Source organism: Coenobita brevimanus, chromosome 103, assembly GCF_032717465.1.
Source record: "Coenobita brevimanus isolate Jiangsu-jjx chromosome 103, ASM3271746v2, whole genome shotgun sequence".
Lineage (NCBI taxonomy): Eukaryota > Metazoa > Arthropoda > Malacostraca > Decapoda > Coenobitidae > Coenobita > Coenobita brevimanus.
The window spans coordinates 464,528-489,862 of record NC_137056.1 but is presented as its reverse complement, the minus strand read 5'-3'; the positions used below and the strand labels follow the sequence as shown (position 1 = coordinate 489,862).

The window sequence follows — 25,335 nt, the reverse complement described above, 5'->3', positions numbered from 1 at the left end:
AGAGAGGGAAGAAGAACAGGGAGAGACGTAGTACTGTACCAGCTAAACTTTTAATCTCTGTCTCTCGAAGATCTCCCCAAAGCTAAGTATGATCGCTTGTTGGTGGCAGAAACAGAAAAATGTGCGTGCGTCAGTGAACCTGTTTAATATGGTCTGGAGAGGGACGCCTTCCCGTGGTTGCACCGATATAACCAAGGGGATTCCCTGCCCAGGTATTAAAAATAATCCTTCATCTCCTTTCCTGTCCCCCAAAATGAGGATGGTGGATTGTTGCCGGATAAAGGCAATTTCAGCCTGCAGTCCACTGTGTTCACGTTACAGATGAACCGGAGACAACAACAACAACAGCAAGGACAGTTCTACTACTACTACTACTACTACTAATTACCCTCTTCAAAACGATAACTTTTTTCCTTTATTTTGTTTTTAGTTTTTTTTTTCATGCGAGCGACTAGTCACTCTCGCCTTCAGTGTTTGGACTGGGTAGCCTGTCCTCGGGCCCCTACGCTCCTGAAAGCACCCCTCTCCAGTAACAGCTACAGCAAGAATAACATTAGTAACAGTAACAACCAACACACACTGTCACTGGTTGAGCAGTGAGTGTGTGTTAGTTGTGGAGTGGGAGTGTCAAATGTTTCCTTGTTACCGTATGATTACACGAATCCGGGCGAATCCTTGATCTCTCCCGTCATCATCACTATACTGCGTTTGTGCCAACCTGACGGAGATCCCCAACTCCTTTCGTCTCAGTTGATGACCATGTGTAGTTAGACTGGAGTGTGGATTTGGCTGTAGTGCGTTTACTCTTACTCAGCAAAAACCCGTAACCCGTCTAAGCCCAGTTTATGGCAGAGTGTAGTCAGATTGGTGCTGATTAGCGTAGTGCGTTCGTTCTGACATGGCGTAGAGCCCTTAATCCATTCGGCTTCGTCCATGGCCGGGTGTAGTCAGATGGCAGTACTGATTTGACTAATAACCAAGGAGACTGCCTCATCCCCATAGTATTTTTGTTGACCAAGATCCTTGACCCCGTTTCAGCTCAATTAATGGCCAGGCGTAGTCATATTCGACAATGGATTTGACTAATAACCAAGGAGACAACCGCATCTCTACAGTGCATTTTTTCTAACTTGACGACAATCCCTGGCCCTTCTCAGCTCAGTTTTGACTAGCAACCAAGGACACTCATTCCTGCTTTGTAACTAAGACTCATTAAATTTCACGCAGCGGCGACTTAGTATTCGGGTTGTGGGAGTTGCCCGGTTTCGTCAGGTGAAAACAGTGGGGCTATATACGCCCAGTAATATTGGTATTCCAAATAGAGAGAGAGAGAGAGAGAGAGAGAGAGAGAGGGTTATAAAGAGAGAGAAATGTTGTGATTTCTTCTCCCAGTTGCTGGAAGGAAGGGAGGGAGGCGAGATGGAGTGGAGGGGTGAAGAGATTTCCACGTATAGCAGAGAGAGAGAGAGAGAGAGAGAGAGAGAGAGAGGATGATTGGAGGTGATAAGGAGGTGAATGAGGGGGTGTGGTTGACAGCAGAAAATTGAGCAGGGTGATGGTGTTGGGGGGGGGGGGTAGGACGGATGAGGCTAGATTAGGACAGGGTTTGGCAGAGTAGGGTAGGGCAGGACAGAACAGGACAGGGCTGGCCAGGTTTGGGCGGGAGGTAATATGGTTGGGCAGGGCAGGGCAGGGCAGGAAAAGACAAAACAGAAGAAGACAGGGTAGGGTAGCACAAGCTAAGATAGGGTAAGGCAAAGTACTGTAGGATAGGATTGAGTACGGTATATAGGGCAAGACGGGACATTGCAGGGGCGAGGCCAGATATGACAGCAGGGTAGAGCAGGGTAGGGTATGACAGGGCAGGGTAGGGTAGGACAAGGCAGAGCAGAATAGAACAGTTTAAGAAAGGGCGGATTGTGCAAGGCATGGTAGGACAGGAAGGAATAGGAAAAGTCCAGGATGGGAACGGAAGGACAGAATTGGAAAATAGGGAAAGTGAGGACAGGACAGAGATGGGTAGAACAGAACAAGGGTAGGGGAGAGCAGGTATGGACAGGGGAAGGCAGTGTATGGCCTAAGCAAGGACAGGGTATCGATAGGACATGGCAGGGATCCGCAAAACCAGTGGCTAGCAGCAGCAGCAGCAGCAGCAGCAGCATGGTAATACCCACAATTCAAAGATTATTACAGGGTGTTGAAGGAACAGATCAGGTGTATACACACACACACACACACACACACACACACACACACACACACACACACACACACACACACACACACACACACACACACACACACACACACACACACACACACACACACACACACACACACACACACACACACACACACACACACACACACACACACACCGTCCAGTGTGTTCAGGTGTATCAGCCAGCAGTCATAACTCAGTGGCAGTGTGTGATGAGGCAAGGCGGGGCTGCCTTACCCTCCTGCCTGCCATACACCTGCATTGCACCGTGTCCTCACACCCCTGCCTCATCCTCATGCCTGCCTCACACCTTGTCCTCACCCTCTTGCCTGCCTCACACCTTGTTCTCATCCCTGCCTTATCCTCATGCCTGCCAAACACATTGTCCCCACTTCTTCTGCACTCTCTTGCTTGCCTTACACATTGTCCTCATCTCATCCTCACCCTCCTGCCTGCCTCGCCCCTACCTCACACTTTGTCCTCACCCCTGCCTCACAGCCTCACCCATCTGACCACCTTATACCTGCCTCACACCTTTTCTTAAGGTTGATGAGTATTGTACCATCAGGAGCTTGGGAGTCAGAGGCCAGGCTCCTCGGTCCAGACTTTTACGACGAGAATTGACCATCCTCTCCTCTCACAGTAGCGATGTACGAGCGGTAAGCCCTAACTTTCCGTCGGATTTTAACCCTTTTAGGACATGTCTGTTTGGAGTGCTCTAACTCGCTAGAGCACCAGGTGTCTGTTTGTCGGCTATATAAATTTACCACTCAACGTATTAATTAAATGTTTTGCATGGAGTAAAGAAAGACATTTAGCCTGTGACACAGTGTAGTTACCTGAAGGAAAAACTACACCGAGAGAGTTGATGTCGGTCGTCCTCACTGGTGTATAATCTGTAACCTTTCTGTTCATTTTGCCTGGCGTTAAAGTGAAAGGTAAAACTCAAATCCAGAACAAGTACGCCAATAGACCCACTCAGACGTCATAAATCTGGACAGCCTTGCTTTGCCATTGGCGTAATTGCTATGGTTTGGCGGGCGTAGCTGGTGATGTCTGTGGCTGTGGGTGGGGATGGTGCAAGTTTTTGTCAGTGCATAAAGAAGGCAGCAGAGGCGTGAAGGTTAGTGATGATAGCAAACAATAGGCTTCTTGGCCAGGTGGACTGAGAGGAGGGGAGAGGAGAGCCAAAAGTGGTGGTGAATATTTAAGTCTCTTCTAATGGAGATTCGGAGAAGTTGCTTAACGAAATGTCGTCATGGTATTGAAGTAACTGAGGCCTTCATTTAGATTTTTTTTTTTTTTTTTTTTTTTTTTGGTCATGCCTCAGTTTTACCGGGATCAGGCGTTGTAGTCAGAGGCAAATGAATGTCAGAGAAGTGAAGGGTTAAAACGAAGTGCTGGTAGTCAGAGAACTTTGGACAGGCTTCGTGCGGAGAAAAAGATTGGAGTGGCCTGGATATACCGTAGCTCCATTTCTCGTTGATTAAGGAAGCTCCATAACACCTCGTCGTAAGCGAATTGTTTTGCTTATAACACCTTGCCATGCTCTTCTGTGTTACTTGAATAATTCTAATATACTCGACATAAATAGCATGCAAAGGATTTTAACCTGCTTTATCCAAAAGTATACTTTGCTCAGAAATAGGTGTTAGGGCCATCCTCTTCTGTGTTACTTAATTCTTATATCACCATACTTTGCGTAAGTAGTATACAAAAGGATATTAACCAGCTACATTTAAAAATAAATCGCCAAGGAACAGGTGTTAGGGAGCTTCCTACCTCAACGAGAGTTCCAGCCTTAGCCAGGTGGTGTGGACGTGGGTAAGGCAGTTGGAGTAGGACATGAATAAATAATGCAGATAGGCAGTGATAACGCACCACGAGCCGTCCCCACTGCAAACAAAACAGTCTTCTAACAGAGTGAGTGAGGATTTATGTATGAACCACCCTGGCTTTGAAGTCTTCGTATAACACTTCTCATTTTGCGATTTAGTCTTACGCCTTAGCATCCTCATCTGCGATACTGATGCAAGCTGTGTCGCTCTTAAACGAAAGAGAGAGAGAGAGAGAGAGAGGGGGGGGGGAGAGAGGCTTTGATACAAGACTTAGATACCCATACGTCAAAAAGTACTTTATTTCGTGCCTTGTCTAAATGTCCCTTTTTTCTTTCTATTTTTCCTCCTCTCCTCGGCCTTCCGTCCCTCCCGCCCTCCCTCCCTCTTACCTTCCTTCTTCCCGCCCACCCCCATCCTTCTCATCTTGTACAAAAGTAATGACAGTACAAGTAATGGTCCTGTGGGGAGTGAGTGCATGATGGAGTACAAGTTATTATTCGCATGTAGGCTACTTTGCTCTCTCTCTCTCTCTCTCTCTCTCTCTCTCTCTCTCTCTAATAATGGTAATACTGATTTTCTTCAGCATTTTTCAACAAAGCTTTCCCTTTTTTTTTTCGATGGAATAATGTAACAAGAATGTTAAATATTTCAAAGGCTTCTTGTTATGTAATAAATATAGAATGTATTAAAAAAAAAACACACACACTTTTCGTCAAAACCGCCTCTTTTTCTTTTGCAGAAGTGTGATGTGGGTGTGGGTGTGGGTGTGGGTGGTAGTGGTGGTGGTGGTGTACGGGGACGAACCACCCATATATACCGCTCATAATACCAGCGCCTCTGATGACATCTATAACACCACCATCTACAACACCACCAGTGACGATACCAACACCAGCACCGATGCCAGCAATACCACCACCCCGTCTGTGCCAGTCCTGTGCGAAGAAGCGAAGATTAAGTGCGCGCTGCGGAAAGGTTGTGGAATGGCGCTGCAAAACTATATGCTTGGGTGCGCAGACCTGATCGCTGGCCGCACTGCGCATTGTGATCGGTACTGCAGTCATACTTTGGTTGCGCTGATGTCTGCGGAGGAAGGCGCTGCGCTGATGGAGGTTCGTAGAGAGAGAGAGTACTGAACTGTGTTTGTGTGAGATAGTGTAGTACTGTTTGTGTGGACGTAGCCTACTGTCTGAGAAACTCCTGTGTGTACTACCATTAGTGTGCGTTAAAGTAGGGTGTGTGTACATAGGCTAGTAGTGGTAATAAGACGAAAGGGATCGAGGGATAGAGAGAGAATGATTATTACGAACGGGATCAAGGGATAGGGAGAGAATGATTATGATAAAGAAATATAGCCTACTGGTATAAACATTTGTAAAGCCTGTCATGGTATACAAAATTCTCTCTCTCTCTCTCTCTCCGCATGTATATATGTATGATGTACAGTGTGTATTTCTCTATCTCTCCGTCTTTTAATATATATCTGTGTATCTGCAGTGTGAGTGTATGGACGACTACTGCCGTGAGAGCAAAGCCAGGGTTGAAGTGTGTCGTGTTGAGGTGGAGGCTGCACTTCAACCCTCAGCAACAGTGTCATGCAGTCTCGCCCACTGGATATGCTCATCGGATACTAGATGCCTCACTGCTATATCCTACTATGACCGCCTGTGTCGTAGGATGTTTGCTGGGAAAGGGTATGTACTGTCAGGCATCATCATCATCATCATCATCTACAGCATCATCATCATCATCTACATCATCATCATCAGCAGCAGCAGCAGCAGAATCCACCTGTACGAAAATTCGCTGCCAAGATTGGTATGATCATCTAGAACTAGCAGTTTAAGATAAACAAACATGTACTGGTGCTGAAGTGGTTATGATCAGACGGTAGTGGTAATAATCTGTACGCCACCTACTCTTATACAATAGTTTGCATTATACATCCTGCTGACACACGGTTCGATTATGTTTGGTTTAGTTTCTTTCTATTTCCCTTTCCCTCCCATGGCAGTAACACTACTAGTAATATTTGTACTGTACTGTACTCACCGTAACCCCTCCTGTACCCATAATGTACTCTGACTTTAATCTCCCCTTTTTACCCCACTGTATACGCCTCAGTGTAACGCTACTCACTGTAACCCCTCTTGTACCCTCACTGTACCTTCATTGTAACCCCATGTGTACTCTTTCCGTAACCTTCCTTGCATCCTACGCTTTTCATTTTTATGATTCTTATCCTGTTAGTATCCTACTTTTTACCTTTCTTTTCTTCAAACCTTTATTGTAACGCCCTTGTATCCTATTTGTTTTTTCTTATGTTCTCACCCTTTACCACACTATATTCACTGTACCTGTCCTTGTATCTTCTGTAACCCCCATCTTATCCCCCTGCAGGTGCAGTCAGCGATGCAACAACAGCATATCCATCCTGCAGCGGCAACCCAAGGCAGCTCAGTTGCAACAGTGTGAATGCGATGGATCCGAACCCTTCCCGTGTGAAGATATTAAGACGAACATGGCCAGACTGTGTTTCCATGAGGTACGGAAAGAGAGACACAAGTATCTTCCCAAAGTGTGACGAATACGTAGCGGGAAAATCGAACCATTTGAAAGTCGCACTAGTAGAGTTAGGGTTTTCATTGCATTTCGCCAGTTGTAGATTTTATTGAGACGGAAGTGGGAAAAATAGTTATTTCTTTGACTGTACACTCAAAACTCCTGTCGCTTCTGCTTTTCCCCATACACACTCTGAATCAGTGTGGTAAATCCGCGGCAACCAATAATAACACCTCCTTTGGCCTCAGGTTAGTATCATGAGCTTTGTTTGCTGTAGGTCCGCCAGACTGATCAGTAAAGGCCGTGGAGAGAGAGAGAGAGAGAGAGAGGTATGAGAGGCGACAGGACTTCCCGTACTGACTGTACCGTGGAGTTATTGGCTTTTTGGTGTGTGTGTGTGTGTGTGTGTGTGTGTGTGTGTGTGTGTGTGTGTGTGTGTGTGTATATACTGAAACGCAATTTTTTTTTTTTCCACTTTTGACAAAACTTGGTGATAGGGTTGAGGGTCAGGCAAGAACTTGATTGCGAGAACATTCAGCAAAGGCCAGGGTTACAGAGTCAGGTCAGACATGCAGGATACCAGTGTTGCTCCTCGTTGTTGTTTAGTCTTTATAGTATTACACCACATCATCATCATCATCATCATCATCACTTTCTGCTCCTCTTCCTCCCCCTCCTGCTTCTCCACCTCCACCTCCACCTCCTCCTCCTCATCATCATCATCATCGTCATTGTCATCACTCGATATTATTAGGGACTATACTTAAGAGGTTAGTAATTTTTTTTATAGTTATTATAAGATAGATTGGTTTAGGCGGGGTCAGAAGGGTTTGAGATTTGGTTAAGTTGGATTAGGTTAGGTTGCACTGAGTTAAGTTAGAGAGATGCTAAGTTCGGTTGGGTTGTTGGGTTATTGTAGAAAGATGCTATAACTAAGCAGGGTTAGGCTGGATTAAGTTGGATTAGGTTGGAAGGGTTTTAGATTTGGTTAGGTTTGGTTAGGATAGGTTAGGAAGATATTAAGCTGGTAGGGTTAGGTCTGATTAAATTGGATTAGGTTGAAAGGGCTTTAGATTAGGTTGTCAGAGTATGATGAGCATGAGGCTTAAAACATGCATCTCTTTTCCCATCAGGTTGACGAGGAAGAACTTCAGCGAGAGGAGGAAAACACTAACCACGTGGACACTTCAGCTGTGTCCTCCCGCGCTGCCCTCAATCCTGCACCGTCGCCTCCTACACCCTCATCACTCCTGTACCTGAGTCTCACGCTGACTCTCACCTTCATCCTGCCTTGGGGTAACTTACTGGTCTGTTTTAGTTAATTTTCCGTCCTACTCTCTTTCATACTCCCTTCTACTTCTTGTCCTGTCTTTATACTTTCTTACCTATCTATTCTACATTTCTGTGTTTACTGACCTTTTTCTCTTCCTGCCTGCATGTACATCTTGGTAACTCCTGCCTTCTTCCTTTCCGCAGCCCTCACCCTGTTGTCTGTCTGTCTGTCTGTCTGTCTGTCTGTCTGTCTGTCTCTGTCTGTCTGTCTGTCTGTCTGTCTGTCTCTGTCTCTGTCTCTCTCTCTCTCTCTCTCTCTCTCTCTCTCTCTCTCTCTCTCTCTCTCCCCATGTGTGTGTGTGTGTGTGTGTGCGTGTGCACTTTAACTCCTAGGCTATTTGATGGATTTGAATGAAACTTCCCAGATCAGTTCGTCTGGTTATTCTGAAGGTCTTCTACCACAGTATATACAGTTTTCCAACAACAATGTTTAGGGGTGAGTCAGCCCCCTCACGAAATTTAAATTTCTCAAGAAATAATGAAAGGAGGGCAGGTATGGTTTTGATATTTTAGTACATGTTGTCCAATGGATCCTCATTCGTAATACGATATTTGGGGAGTGTGACCCTACCTCCAGTGATTCCTGGGGGGGTCAGCCCCCTCCCCAAAATCTGAAATAGGGGAAAGTGAGCACGTGAATTTCAGCAAAACTTCTCAGGCCAGTTAGTCTGGTTCCTGAATAATGTCTTCCACCATATCAATTTTTCCACCATTATTTTAGGGGGGTCAGCCCCCCTCCAAAACTTATAAATGATACAGAATAGAAGAAGGAGGACGAATATCGCCACCTGCCCACCCACCACAACTACCACAATCAACTGTCATATCTAACTTCATTAAAACATCACCTGCCACCATCCTCACTTCACTACCACAACCACCACCGTCACTGTCTTAAAAACTACAAGTGCCACCAGCACAACACCTACCACAACTACCACCAGCACCAGCACTACCATAACTACGACAAACACCAGTACAACACCTACCACAGCTACCACCAGCACCACCACCATTTACCACCCAAGCCGAATTCTGTGCAAAGCGCCAACACAAACACCGCATAATATAGTTAAAGATATGAGAGAGAGGGGGGGGGGAGGAGGATGGAGAGGGTGGTTGAGTTGGGAGGTGAGGTGAGGGAGAGGCAGGTGGATGGGTGGAACGGAAGAGGGTGGGGGAGAGGGGAGGTGATAACAGTGAGGGAGGGGAGGGGAGGAAGAAGGGCGAAAGGTACGGGTGGGTGGGTAGGTGGAAGAAGGTGAGAGGGGGAGGGGAAGTGATGACAGCAAGGGAGGGAGGGGAGGGGAGAGGGATGGATATATCTGTGTCGACGTGGGTGGCTCGGAAGCAAGACTAAATTTAATTGTCTTTTGTAATACTGGAGAGGGAGTGGCGGCAAGGGGGGCCCGGGGACTTGGCGAAGGTTAAAGTCAAATGATTCTACTTCCTCACTGGTAATATATATTTTCTTGTTGGACACGAGGTATGGAGATGATTTTTTCTGATTTTCTGCAGTTATTCGTATTTTATAGTTTAATCTAATATCACTTGACCTGCTTCCACGTTATTATTATTATTATTATTATTATTATTATTTGATGTTGAATGTGGTCACGTAAATACTTCAGATTTTCCTGTTTTTTTATGTTTTCAAGATACCGGTATAAAAAATCAAATCGAGCATATACAGAGAGTTAGCTAATTGACACACACACACACACACACACACACACACACACACACACACACACACACACACACACACACACACACACACACACACACACACACACACACACACACACACACACACACACACACACTTTCATAGAGAGAATTTTTTCCTAAACTGAATACAGTCGTCGAGATTTTCGTCCTCTTGCAGCTTACTTCACTTAGTGAAAAATAAAACGACATTACTACAGCTCATCATCCTTTTTTGTGGCACTTCTTTGTGACTAGCATCGTTCTTGCGTTAATCTTTTTTGCTACTGGTCAACACTCAAGACGGAGAGGTGTCAGTTTTAGAGCAAGTTAAAGTGTGGCACATCGTGACGAGAATCATATTTTTGTGTTACTCGTTTTGTTAAATGCTAGCCATACACGTAGGCGATTGGCGTGGCGATTTTATGACGATTGGGATCAACAGGCCAATCCTCACCATGTGTGAAGCCCTCGAGTCCAGAGGGATGGCAGTTTTAGAGGAAGTTAAAATGAGTGTAACTATGGAATTTGATATTTTTTGTAATTTGAAAGATGGGTTACTGTAGTCAGTTTTACACTCGAGGGAACTGGGCCACTACCACAGCTTGGGACACAGAGGTGTAGTTGGGGGAAATTCGATGAGCCTTTGTTATGAGGTACGAATGAGTCTTCATGTTCACTAATAAAATCAAACCTTTATACTCTGGCTTCACTGTTATTTTTTGTGTTTTCCCTGTCTTGGAACGAACAGTCTTGCAGGCTTTTGGCATTTGATTCCTTCTTCCTGACATGACAAATAAAAATTGGTCATCCACTGAGCTGAAGGGACTTATATTTGGATTCTTTATGAGGTTAGTGTTAATGGACTGTAGCTGCCAAATGAAAACAAACTGGCTATAACTAATGTGAAGGAAAAGACCAGATCTGAGTACAGTGCAGCACATGTTAACCCCCTGATGCCGTGATGTACATTCAGTCTGTTCTTTCTGTGTTCAGACGATTTTGGTGCTGGAGGACGACACCTTCACGTGGTGGCACTGATATAAATGGCAGCCTCCGCTGCCATATTATACAACATCCTTCAGCTCTCTGCCCATCCCCCGAAAGGAGGATGCTGGACTGTAGAAGAGCATCTCTCTCTCTCTTCTTTTTTTCTTCTTCTCTCATCTGCCCTTTCTGTTCCCCTCCCCTCCCGTCTCCTCCCCTCTCCCCTCCTCTCAACTCTACCCTCCTCACCTCTCCCTTCCTCAATCCTCTCGTATCTCCTCTCCTCTCATTTTCTCCCTCCTCCCCCATGCTATTGGCGTGTTTGTTTACCATCAGAGAATGAGAGTTCGGCGCCAGGCAGCCTCGGCTGTGATCCACTCTCTCTCTCTCTCTCTCTGTCTCCAGACCAACACGCGTATTTATCTACGAAAATTCCCTTTAAGTACCCCACAAGGAAATTTATGAAACATGAATGAGGAAGAAACGTCAGTAGCTACATAGAGAAATTTATTCACATACACTTAAACGAAAGAAAAATATTGAAATTAACTTAGCATGATTTTTTTTTTCTGAACACTTGTATAAAAAGAAGATATTTTGCTAGTCAATTTTTTATATTTATACTTGGAGAAAGCACTCAGCAGACACACAGGAAGATATTTACTTAGACGAGAAAAATCTGTAATTCTTGACGTATTGCATGAAGGAAAATACTTTACTCCCTCTTTTTCTTATTTATTTACATAAACGACCCCCCAAAAATAATAATAAATAAATACCTAGGAAGATATGCATGTATGAAGAGAAAAAGCTTGGTATATGCTCGATATTTTTTTGTACTCATACTCGCATAAAAGAAAATGCTCTGCTTGTACTTTTATTTATTACATACATCCACGAGGGAAAAACACTTTGTAAAGACCTAGGAAGATATTTACTAACTGAATCTTGAGAAGTAAATGCTACGGTACATGCTTGTCGTTATTGTTCTGCCTAATTGGCTAGGCTACACTCCCATTCACTCTCATTCAAGGCCCCGAAATCCTGGCTCCACCTGATAGGTAATAAAAAAAGAATCATACTTCATACACTTTAAACCATATGTAATATTGGGAGAAATTAGAGTTACAACCTTGCTCAGATAATATCCATAAATGTATGAATAGTGCTCTGATGTTTTTGGTGAGCCTTTAGTAGCCGTCGTGGTTTAGTGTGTGGAGAGCATTCGATCCTGTTAAAGGGATTATGGTTGATATCAGGAACGGGATCCATTTGCTGTTGTTGCTGCTTGCTGTCTTGGCCCAAGGCTTATCTGAAGCGTGAGCCCGATGGACTGCAGACTTAATTTGCCTTTCAGTCCACGCATCCTACTTCGGGGGACAGGAAAGTTGTGGGACGTTTGTGTAACCAAACTGTTGAGCCCCTCCCCCCCCCCAAGTTATAGTGATACTACCACGTGAAGGCGTTTGTCTCCAGCGTCTAAAACGCCCCTTCTTGGTTAGAGAGTGGTAGTCAGATTTCATCCTTCTCCATGCTGACCAAGTACGAATAGGGAAGGGGTGCCTGTGGGAAGAATATTGGATTTGAAAGTCTGCGTTGTTGTGGCTTTATTTACTTGTGTTAGAGAGTGAGAGACTAACTAGGAACATAGGAAAGTATATGAGGTGGAAGGGGGAAGAAGGAGCGGGAGACCGAGGGTGAGATGGAGGGATGGAGTAGAGAGGTACTGTATATGAGAGACGGGGGTGTACGTTGGAGGGAGGGCAGCGAAATGGCAGGGGTCAGGGCGACATGGAGGCGGTTTGTTTGTGGCCAACCCGTATGGGATTAAGGCGTCTGTCTATAGACAGATAGATGGTGTTTGTGCTTAAGTCCTGCCAAATGGGGCAACGCCATAGCACATCCAAGGGTGGAGCACTTGGTGTAAAACTGCGTCACCTCATAATCAGTCCGTGTAGATGTATAGAGATGAAAAAAATTGTTCCCTTTAGAAAAACATCCAATTAGGGTGAGGCATAGCATGAGCATTTTTAATTAAACTCGAAATGTCAGACGCAGCGACATTTTCCCGCTGTGCGGATAACAAATGCGAAGTGACATGCTCGCTGGGTTGTATCTCCATTTTTTTCTTTTTCATTTTAGCTCTTTTTAGCTTCCTGTGAAAGCGACATGGCTGTGTGAATTCCGTGTTCTTGTTCTTATGCGATCAGATGTTCTCTTGTGTTGCAGTCAAGTGTATATATTGTGTTACAGACAAGATGTGTTTTCCGACACCTTCCCTTTATTTCTGGTTCTTTATTTGCTGGTTCTTTGAAAGCAGTGATAAAAAACAGGGAAGTGAGCATGGAAGTAAAAAAAAGTCGCTGCATGACAGTATTGTGATACCAACTTTAACGTATGGAAGTGAAGCTTGGACCTTGTTGGAAGGACACAAGTCAGGAGTGAGAGCAGTGGAAATGAGTTATTTGAGAGGAGCATGTGGTTACATTGGGAGATAGACTGACAAATGAGGACGTAAAGGAGCGTTGTGTTGTGGATGTGGATGTAACAGAAAGCGTTAGAAGATATACACTGAGGTGGTTTGGCCATGTGGAGAGGATGGAGAGCGAGAGTTTAACAAGGAGAGCGTGAATGAGGTGGAGGGGGGGAGAGGGAGGGGGAGGCCGAGGATGAGATGGAGGAATGGAGTGTGAGAGAGGGGGGTGTGAACTGGGGGGAGGGAAGTGAAATGGCGGGGGACCGAATGACATGAAGGCGAATTTTGTTTGTGGCCACCCCTTGCGGGATTAAGGCGTCTGGCAATGGGTAGATAAATATACTCTTTATTTCCTCTCGCATTGTCTTCCTTAGTCGTCGTCGTCGTCGTCGTCGTCGTCGTCGTCGTCCTCCTCCTCCTCCTCCTCCTCCTCCTCCTCCTCCTCCTCCTCCTTCTCCTCCGTTCTCATTCCTTCTCCTCCTCTCTTTTCCCTTCCCTTCCTTTCCTTTTCTTTCCTCTCGTCCCCTCTTTTCTTCTCATTCTCTCTCCTCTTTCTTTCTCCTCCTCTTCCCTCGTCCCTCCTGCTCTTCCTGTCCCCTTCCTCTCTCCTCCTCTTCCTGTTCCCTTCCTTTGTCTTTCTCCACTACACTCCGCCCTTTTCTTCCCTTCCCCTCCATTTGTATGAAATTTCCACGGCGTTTCTTCCAAACTGTGTGGTGATCCTTCTCTCATTTCCCCTGACGGGTTCGGCTGGAGGAATTGGTAGGTTAGGGAAGTCTTCTTGCTTTATTACCCTTGCCTTCAGCACATATTATACAGGGTGAGTCAGAAGTCTGGAAACAAAGGGGAAAGGGCGGATGATGATCATAAATCACCACAACATTTTCCCCGCGTCTCTCCCTTTCTCTTCACTTTCTTTCCTCTTCCCTCTCCTTCCCTTCCATCACTATAAACATCTTTCCCTCGCCTTTCCTTCCCTCTCCCCTTCATCTTTCATGTTTCTCTCCCCTTCTTCGCTCCCTTTTCCATTCTTCCTGTCCTTTCCTCTCCCCTCCTCTTCCCTGTATTTTCCTTCCCAAGCTTTCTCCATTTTCCTTTCTTTTTTCCTATCCCTTCTCCTGTTCTTCTCACTTCCATTTACGCCCTTTCCCTCCATTTCTTTCCAGTCCCTTCCCTTCCACTTTCTTCCCTTCTTTTCCCTTCCTTCCTCTTCTTTTTATATTTTCTTCCACTTTCTCTCCCTTCTTCTCTTCATCTTCTTCCTTGCCTCCTTTTGTCTCTTCTTCCCTCTTTCCCTTTTCTCGTCCTGTCTTCTCTCCCCTTTCATCCTTTTCCCTTCTCTGTTTTCGTTTCCCGTCCTCTCATCCTTTTTGATTTTCCTTTTCAGTTGTGTAGCACATCCAGCTCGCAGTTAGAAGGAGCCAGGTTCGATTCTTGGACGGGATAAGAATTCGATTTTTACATGTCTTATTCCACGGGAAGATTGAGAGTTAGAAATAACGAATTGTCTGCTTTGATGACCCGCGAGTAGTCTGTCTACACCATAGCCAGACGCCTTAATTCTAGGAAATGGTGGCCACAACTGAATCGCTTCTATGTCATCCTGTTCTCCGCAATCAGGCTACCTTTTCACCAGCTCACACACCCCTCATACCTCTCCAAATCATGCTCGTCTTCCCCCTCCCCCTCCTCTTTGCACCTCATTCACATAGGCATTCTTCGTTTTACCTCTTTCTCATCCTTTCGTCTCTTCCTGTCTTTTATCGCTTTCCCTTTTACCTCTTATTTCGCACATTGATCAGCCTCCAGTGTTACCAACCACGTGGCCACAACCCAATTACACTAGCGTATTTTTATTATCATCATTAATCGCCCTTTTATCTACCTGGAACCCTTGGCAGTTAGTATAATTTTTTTTCTAGAAGATGAGGCCATTTGGGAGCTTAGCGCGGAAATTTTATTTTTTAGTAGCCATCGGGAGCCCTTCCCTCACTCCCCCCTCCCTCCGCTGTTATCTTCCCTTCCCCTTCTGCTTCACCCTCCCATCCCATCCTCCTTCACCCTCCCTTCCCCTTCCCCTCCTCCTTCACCCTCCCCGTCCACCTTCACCCTCCCTTTCCCTTCCCCTCCTCCTTCATCCTCCCTTCCCCTCCTCCTTCACCCTCCCTTCCCCTCCTCCTTCTCCCCTCTGACTTCCTCATGGCTGACATTAAAATTTCTTCAGCCGATGTATTTCTGCCATCACTAGCCTTAATACTAAAAAGGCATATGGGCCTGATAGAGTCCCTCTTGTTGTCCTCGAGAACTGTGCTTCTGTGCTTACGCCCTGCCTAGGTAAACTCTTTCGCCTTTGTCTTTCAACTTGTACCTTTCCTTCTTGCTGGAAGTTTGCTCTCATTCAGCCAGTCCCAAAGAAGGGTGACCATTCCCAACCCTCTAACTATCATCCAGTTGCTTTAACATCCTGTGTCTCAAAAGTTTTCGAGTCAATTCTTAACAGAAAAATTTTAAAGCATCTTTCCTGTCACAACCTTCTTTCTGACCGTCAGTTGGGTCCCGTCAGGGACGCATCACTGGCGATCTTACCTACCTTTCAGACTCCTGGTCATCCTCCTTTTGGGACTTTGGCGAAAGCTTTGCCATTGCACTTGACATCTCAAAGATTTTCGATCGAGTCTAGCATAAATCCTTAATTTTCAGACTGCCCTCTTACGATTTCTATCATGGTGGTTTTTCTCACTTTTTCTCACCAGTTTCAACTGGAGGGTTTTGGAGGTAGGGGGAGCGTTCTTGCTTTACTGTCCTTATCCTTCAGCATGTTGAGTTAGATCTCGTAGTCATAGCCTACTCTGAAACAAACAGCCTCGAAAGGACCATAAGGTCTGTTGATGTTTGCCTTCCTTTGTACTCCTTTCTACCCTTTCTCCCTACATCCCTTTCAATGGCTCAGCCAAGGGAGGAGGAAAGTGAGGGGCCTGCCCCTGCCCCCTTAACGGAAAAAGGTGAACTATAGTCATATGTTTCGTGTCTTTTAAAAAGATTCAGTGATGCGTGCATGCGTCATTCAGGTGTGAATGATTGTTTGCTGGACCGTTTTCTTTAGTATTAAACAATAGATAAATTTTTATTAACCTGGACACCGTTATAATACTTTCCAAACACCTGCATCTAGACACCATTATAATATTTTCCAAACACCTGCCTCTAGACACCGTTATGATACTTTCCCAGCACCTGCATCTCCAGAATAACGACAACCAGAAGTCGGCCCTCCCTCCCATAACAAAATACTGGCTGCGCACCCGCTCCCTTCCCTTCTCTCCTACCTATTTTCCTTCCTCCTTCCTTCTGTCCCTGCCAGTCCCCTTCTTCTCCCTCTCCCTTACTTTTCCTTCTCACTCCCTTCCCCTCTTTGTCCATGCCTCCCTCCCTTTCTTTCTCTCTCCTTTCCGCCTTTCTCCCTTCCCCCTTCCCCCGACTACCAAATCTCATTCTCCCTTCCCCTCACCACCCATCCCTACCTCCCTCTCCTCCTCCTCCGTTTCTCCTTCTCTCCCCCTCCATTACCCCCATCTCTAGTGTTCTCCTCCTTCCTTCTCCTTTCCTTTCTTCCCTTCCTCCCTCTTCCTACCTCGCCTCCTCCTCATCTTCACTGCCTCCCCTCTCTCCCCTCTTCCTCACCCTCTCTCATCCGTTCCTTCCTCTTCCCTTCACCCCGAGCTCTCCCAGACTTCTCCATCCCCTTCTTGTTCTTTCATCCGTCATTATTACTTTAGTAGTAATAATGATAATACTAATTATTATTATTATTATTATTATTATTATTATTGGAGGGAGGAGGCGAGGTAGACCAAGAAGAAGGTGGAGGGATATGGTGGATGAGTGTATGAGGAGGAAAGGTATGGAAGTTGCTGAGGCTAAGGGACTGACAAGAGACTGGGCTGGCTAGATGAAGTTTGTGCAGAGACGTGCATAACCAGGGATTTGGGACCCCTCTTTAACGTGACAGCATTCGGATTGATTCTGTCAGATAGGTATATGTGAAGCTACAGAACGTGGTGATTTTTTTTTTTTTTTTCGTCTGTCTGATGGGGCCAGGATTCCGTGGGCTTGAATGATGAGTGAATGGACGTTGCTACTCGTCACCCTACCCTAGGGTGGGAAAAGAGGTCCGGCTGCTGGTGGTGGTGGTGGTGCTGCTGCTGATGATGATGATGATTATTATTATTATTGTTATTAACATTACTATCATTCATTACTGCCATCATTTTTTCTTGTAATCATCATGAGGTGGTGTTGGTGGTAGTGGTGGCTCTGTTTGTGGTTTTGTGTTTTCCCTTTTCCTCTTTCTTAGTTCCTTTACCCAGCTCATTTATGACGGGAAAATTGCATTACATTGATGAATATTAATACTCATTTCTCCCCCCCCTCCAGGATGTTCATGGTGAGGCTGTAATGGTTGACCAAAGGATACAGCAGCGGCAATAACACCATGAGCAACAAAAACAAATGCAAAAACAGTGAATATTCCGTGGGAAAAAAAAAAAAAAAAAAAAAAGGTGTTTGACAGAGTCCCTAGGGAGGAGGTAAAGTGGACTGGACATATGAGAAAGCTTGGCATCGAGGAATGGCAGGCTAGAGTGGTTATAGGCTTATAGCTATGTATGTGGGTGATTACTCCCAGGTGAGAGTGAATGGAGATTTAAGTGACGAGTTTTCTGTGAATGTTGGCTTGCATCAAGGGTCAGTCTTGAACCCCCTATTATTTGGCATGATGCTTGAAGCTTTCTCACGTGACTTCAGAAATGGACTCCTGTGTGAGGTGTATGCTAATTAATTGGCATTGATTGCAGAGAATGAAAGGATGGTGGAGGAAAGATTTAAGAAATGGGAAGATGGCATGGGACAGGTGTGGTGTGGTGTGTGGTGGCATCTTTGGTTGTGAGCACTGTCTTAACTCATAATCCTGTACTTAATATCCAGAGTCCATTGAGTCATATTGTATCAGTAGTAGTATTCAAAATGTTTTCCAAGATATTGAAGAAAAAACTCAAGTTGGACAGTGCATGATACTGTACTTTTATTCATGAATATTATTTGTGTGTTAGTTTTTTCAGATTAGGCAAAGTGTAACTTTATTCATAGATATTATGTGTGTGCTTCTATCAGATCAGGTGAACTATGTGTTTTTATTATAATTTTCTATTGTAAGTAGTGATTTATGTGGGGTTTTGGCATGTTTCATGAGAGTTTTGGACAGTTTAGTTATACTGTACTTACTTGTAGCCAGATACCACAGTAGATTGTATAGTTTTGTTATAAGTTGTATCGCATTATCTTGTATTGTTATTGTTTACGTACCGTATATAGGATTTTTTCAGAATTTCTTGCGTCATGCTGAGAATGATTTAAGAGCTTTCTGGGATGCCACGGAACAAGGGTTCAGAATTACCTGTTGCATCCTTAAAAGTTTGTACAGTATTGTTCTCCAACCCATTTAGTCCATTCCCAGTTAGAATAATACTCAGCCATGACCTGCCCTTCCACATCTACCCATACTCCCTCACTCTGACTCCATCACTTGTAATTACAGTCTCATCTAAATTAGTATTATAGTTACTAGGGAGGGTACTAGAGTGAGGGACAATGGGCAAGTGTGGAAGGGTGTGAGTTGTGAATGAATGCAGATCTAATTAGGAATGGACTGTAGCAAAATGGCCAGTCTAGAAAATGGGACAGTTTTTGCCACTAAATAGTTAAGGATAATCTGGGAATCAAGAAGGAGATCATTCATGTGTTGATAAAAGAATTGTGGAATTGCTGTGGACAGCAAATGTACTGTACTGCAGAAAAGACTGAAAAAAGAGCAAAACTATCATGGTACCGATTTTTAGCATACCGGTGTACAGTGCAGTTTTTTTAACCAAGGAAGAAGGAACCAAAGGCCAGAAGCCCACAAGATTGTTTCTTCCATGAAGAAAATGAAAAGATATTAGAGTGCAGAATTCAAGATCCATTAATTTTGAGGTGCCTGGACACTCTGTGTTTAAAAGACTGGAGGTCATAGGTAGTAGGAAATACAGACAAAGGAAGAACAGTTCCGGAGTTGACGTGTTGCATACATGAACGACAGGGAGTAACGGTTAACTCTTGCATAAGAGAGTTGGACAGAAAAGAGTTTAGAGGATGTAACTTGTGAATTGTCATGAGAATGTTTATGATTATTAGTGAAGACGTGATATGGTTCAAAAGAGTGATCACATGACCTTGTGGAAGTGTTTTGTGTGTCCTGGTAGCAATCTGCTGCTTGGTGTTTGTCTTTTTGGTGGAACTGATTATTAGGAATTAATGGAGATAGTGGGACAACTGGAAGTAGTAAATGACCCATCCTAGTGACACGAAAATTAACAAGGAAGTGAAACATAAGGACCACCTTTTGTATGGTGTACAGAGGGACAGTGCCTTAGCTCATCTCTTAAACACCCGAGTATTAGGCTACTTCCCACTTGCCTTGATAATATTCTCACTTGTCTTCCATAGCCTGCCAACCCCTCGTGTTAACTCCATGAGGTCATGTCCACCGAAGCATTAAAATATGTGCAATGAAATATACTTAACCGAATCAGTTATAAGTACATCTAGTTCATTAGCAAGGTCTGAGTCAAATGCAGATGTGTCAGTTGAGTCAGTTATGAGTACAGGTACATCTAGTTCATTAGCAAGGTCTGACTCAAGTGAAGATGTATTTGACAGATTGAAATTTGTTTTGTGCCTTACAGTGATATTGACAAAGAATACTGCAGTGTTATAGTAAAGACATTTCTTGCATAACCCCTTTAGACAAGATGATGTCCTTTGTAGTTTATTATTTCTCCTGCTATACAGTTTTTATACAATCTAGGAAAGGCCAGTTGTATGGGGGGGGTTATTGTGGCTATATCTAACCTCTCCAGTTGGGAAAATCTCTCCTAAGCTAAATAAAACAGTCAGAAGGTAATGAGAATAAAATGAAAAAAATGTCTGTGAGCCCAGTGGGTTAACGTCTAGGACATGTAGAAGTAAAAGCAATAATTGATTCATGCTTCTGACTAACGAAGGTATAAAGAGATGCTCACGTTTTATTTCAGAGGAAGTTGATAATGAATTATGGGTAACATAACGTAGAAACAGATGTTGATTTACCTAAAGATGCAACTTCAGATGAATACTTGTACTAGAGGCTTATGTGATGATTCAGTTTCTGTTCGAGATGATATTGTTATGAGTTCTATATAATGGAAGTTCTGTGATCCTCAGAGCAGAGATTGAAAAAGAAAGTAGGATTTTATTCCAGCTTTTTGGTAATAGTGCTTGCAACTTCCCATCTTTTGTAGTGGGAAGATTGTTTGTGTAACTCTTAAGCATATGCTGTAAGTAGAGGATGTGGAGTGTGTACATTTTATAGAAAATAGTGAACAGTAGTCACATGGTGAGGTAATGTACATGGTGAGGGTCTGTTTGCATTGAAGGAATGTCCCAGCAGTTTTTGTGTACAGTACTTTACTTTGAATGTCAGCTAGCAAAAAAGAATGTCAGAAATGTTAACCTATGAGGACTTACTGCAGATAATGATGATGGAAAGTGACATCATATCATGGCCCAGCTACCTGGTTATACAAATGCCCATCAGTTACAATATATCTCTGTCCCCTGAATGGAGGATGGTGGACTGCAGGAGGACAGCTTAAGCCAGCACTCTACTGGGTTCACATTTCAGATGATCCCAGGGCAACAACAGCAACTGAAGATAACCATGTTACGCCAGGTGTCTCAGTGCTCAACTTAGATATGTATTCTGTGTGGCTTTCAAGATGTTATAGCACCTCATCCATTGTGATCTATTCTGTACATTGTGCCTTAGTATCCTCTGTAGTTTCCATCTGTCTATCTATCTATTGCCAGATGCCTCAATCCCATAAGGGGTGGTCACAAATAAATTGCCTCCACGTCACCCTGTCCTCAACTGTTTCACTGCTCTCGTTCCAGCTCACATCCCGCTCTCTCATATACCTCTCCACTCCATCCCTCCATCTCATCCTCTGCCTCCCCTTCCCTTTCCCCCCTCCACCTCACTCACCTACACTCTCCTCGTCAGTCTCTTGCTCTCCATCCTCTCTGCATGGCCAGACCACCTCAGTGTATTTCTCCTAATGCTTTCAATAACATCCACATCCACACCACAACACTCCTTCACTTCCTCATTTGTCAGTCTGTCTCTCCATGTAACTCCACATGCTCCTCTCAAATAACTCATTTCCACTCCTTCCACTCTTGACTTGTGTCCATCCAACAATGTCCAGGCTTCATTTCCATACGTCAGGGTTGGTATCACAGTACTATCATGCAGCGACTTCTTGACATCCATGCCTACTTTCCTATTTCTTATCACTGCTTTCAAAGAACCAGCAACCTTTCTTCCTTGTTGTACCCTTTCAAGCACTTTATCTTCCAAACTTCCATCCTCATTCATCACACTATCTCAATGACTTAAATGCACTCACATTTTCCATTTCCTCATCATCCAGCCTCTTTGTACATTTAGTAACCTAATTTCTCTCGAAGACCATAACTTTACTCTTCCCTGCATTCACCTTTAGATTCCGTTTCATACACACTCTCCCAGACTCGTTCATCAAGTCTTTCAGTTCCCCTTCGTCTTCACATAATAATACAGTATCATCTGCAAACAATACAGGAAGCATCCAGATGCTGCCCTCTCGCAATAGGGCCACTCCAACATCCATTACTCTACCCTGTATCTCTTTTACAACACCATCCATATACAGATTGAACAGCCATGGAGATATGACACATCCCTGTTTCAGTCCAACATCAGATAGAAAAAATCATTCAGTTCACCATCCTCACGCACTGCAGCCTTAGCACCCTCATACATACTCTTCACAGCATTCAGCAACTTGCCACTTACTCTATATATTCTTAATATTTTCCACATTCCCTGTCTATCCACTCAGTTATAAGCTTTCTCCAAATCCATGAAGGCTGCATACAACTTCTATCCCTTCTCTAGAAGCTTTTCCATTAAAGACCTAAGGATGAATATCAGATCTACACAACCTCTTCCCTTCCTATAACCTCCCTGTTCTTCCTCACGTAATTCCTCTGTCATTCCCTAATTGTCAGCAGCTATCCTACCATAGACTTTTCCTGTTACACTAAGAGGACAAATGCCTCTATGAGTACCACACACTTCTTTTTTTCCCCTTTCCAGTGTACAAGAGAATAATTGTACCTGACTACCAATCCTCCAAGACTCTGCCTTCCTCCCAGGCCAGTCTACACATCTTCCATATCCATTCTACTACTCTTTCTCTCCCATGCTTCAGTATTTTGCTATACTATCAGTTTCTGGGACTTTCCTCATTTTGACTTTCTTCATTACGTCCACTACTTCCATCCTGCTAATCTCTTACTGCTCACCACCCTCTTCTCCCAGCCATTCCCTGGCCACTTATACTCGCATTAATTTCATTTTCTATTTAATAGCCCCTTAAATTGTTCTCTTCATTTGCTGACTATCAGTTTCTGGGGCTTTCCCCATTTTGACTTTCTTCATTACGTCCACTACTTCTATCCTGCTGATCTCTTACTTCTCACCACCCTCTTCTCCCAGCCATTCCCCGGCCACTTATACTCGCATTACTTTCATTTTTTGTTTAATAGTCCCTTAAATTGTTCTCTCCATCTGCTCACCTTTTCTCCCTTCTCCATTATCAATCCACCATTTTTATCTTTCACTCCCCTACCAACTTCTTTATCACCTTGTCTAACTTTCTTTACCTCCTCTCAGAATATTTCCTTCCATTCCCTCCACTTTTCATTAAAATTCTTTCCAAATTCCTTATCCACTCTCTTCTTACTCCCTCTTAATGATCTTTTCAGCTCTTTAATTTCAGTGATACAGAACAGGTCAATACTTAAATGATATAACATACAGGAGGATTACAAAGTTCAGTGTGTTACGAATTCTGCTGTACCACCTAGAATTTGAGCCTTATGTATGTAAGTAGTAAGGGAGTATGTAGAGGACCTTTTGTGTCTGCAGCTCGGAAATCAGAATAGGTACAGTAGTCTCTCCACTCGTGTGCGTACGTATTTATTTTTTCTTGTCTTTTCATGTGTCCTTTTGTCTCATAATTAACTTCTTTCATCTCCTTTTTTTCTTGTCTTCTGTATCTTCTCCACACTTCTCTCCTCACCTCTTTGCTCCTCTTATGTTCTCTTCTGTTTTAGTCTCCCCTCTTCCCATCTCTTTTCTTGTATTCTTTTCTTTCTTCGCTTCTGTTCCCTTCTCTTCTCATCTCTTCACTTCTCCACTCCTCTCCTCACCCCTCTTCTCGTCGTGGTAGTTGAGGAGGAAGGAAGGATACGACCGAAGTGTGTGTGAGGTTATTGTTGTTGGTTATCGGTAACCCTGATCTTCCTGATTGAGCAGACCAGTCAACCACAGGCAAGCAACCACCCCAGCAGGGCCGTCCATTGCAGTGAAACAATGTTCTCTTGCAGTCGACAGTGCTTTACAACAACAAGGTACAGGGAAAAGTGTGGTTTGGTTCCTGAATGGGCACTGCATTTGCATCTCCACCCAGTTAGTAGGGATACCTTAGCAGGCTCCACATCATCCCATTATTTGGTTATGTGGTTACCATGTAGCATTGTAAGTGGTTTCCTGGATTACAGGAAACCATTAGGCATGTCACCCGGTGTAGAACCACCTGAAGTGGAAAGATGAGTACGGTAATTAAAAAAAAAAAAAAGGAAAGAAAGAGAGAAATACGAAGAGAGGAAGGCACAGGCTCGTACCCAGAGGGGAGGGGGAGTTGAGAGGGTCGGATGACCCCCCCTACCTGCCTAAAGGTTCATTTTCTCACTGACTGTTTTTTGATATCAGTGCAAAACACTCTCCATTTTTTAGAAGTTTTGTGTTACTTCTCAGCGTCGCTTATGCATACTCCCGGACCTTCAATAAGCAAGCATGTAGCAGACCTTGGACTAGCCACAGTTTCAGAAGAAAAGACCTCCCCGCCCCCTTTGAAAAGTCACGCTCCGGGCGTGGGGCAGAGACAGAGAATGACAAAGATGAGGAAGAAGTAGGCAGCATAAGTGTGTGTGTGTGTGTGGGGTGGGTGGGTGTAATATTGTAATGTCTGGCTGCTGTTTTTTGTACAAACAATTGTGTTTTGCGTGTTTATATGTAAATAATGAAATGAACAATACAGTATACTAGTTTGGGCACAATTTATTTTCCTTTGGTTTTAATAATTTTGTTTTTATCATCTGTATATAATAGCTATCTATCTGTCTGTCTTTGTATCTGTAAAACCAAATGTCTTAATTCCCAAAGGGGTGATCGCAAGTAAATTGCCTCCATGTCACCCTCACCCCGTCCACCAACAAGCTGCCTTTTCTCCATCTTACACGCCCTCTCTCATACAGCAGGCTATCTCTCCATGATGGGTGAGGTTGAAGGTTATGGTGGGAAGAGGGGTTAGGAAGGGATCAGAGGTGGCAGGGATAGAGGGGAAAGGGGGAAAGGAGTAGGAAGGTTAGGGGCCGTGTGGGCGATTTGGATTAATAAACAATCGCCTACTGATTTATTTATTGGCTGGTATTATTCGACCATTTATAATAATCTGCGAGTGACATCACCTTTGGAGAGTTGGAGAGGAAGACGAGGAGACAGAAAATGAGCTTCTCTTATACTGACCACCTTCCGTTGTCACGACAAACTTAGTAGCCTATTTCATAGCCTCGAGATTCTCCTAGTGTTACTAACATCACTCAGCGATCGGTCCCAACCCTCTGCCACTGACGTCTGAGGATCGAACAGAGGCTGATGACGTGGCAGAAGGTGACCTAGGAAGGTGATGTCTGGGCAACAAAATAACGGAAAAGTCATAGCCTATCTATACCTGGATTTTTTTTTTTTAGTTGTGGGATAATTATATCACTGCATTAAATCGTAGCACTGTGACAGCAAAATTCAATGTAACATTAGTTAGTGTGAGAGACAAGAAGAGGATCATTGGGCAACATAATTATAATACCTATATATTATTTTAGTTTATGTCGGTGCGGAGCAAAAGAAAACGTGTGTTTGAGTTGGACTCGGACGGGCCAAGAGTAGCTCACTAGCACTGTCGTCTGCTCTG

At 44.1% G+C, this 25,335-nt stretch overlaps 1 protein-coding gene across 1 annotated transcript; it reads left to right on the top strand.

Moving 5' to 3' along the window:
- Window positions 1-4,805: 4,805 nt before the first annotated feature.
- On the top strand, window positions 4,806-17,611 carry LOC145415544 (growth arrest-specific protein 1-like). The gene is made up of 5 exons (XM_080284767.1): window positions 4,806-5,171; window positions 5,557-5,753; window positions 6,460-6,604; window positions 7,755-7,928; window positions 17,558-17,611. Exons 1-5 carry the CDS (start codon window positions 4,806-4,808, stop codon window positions 17,609-17,611), a joined length of 936 nt encoding a protein of 311 aa, XP_080140893.1.
- Window positions 17,612-25,335: the final 7,724 nt, after the last annotated feature.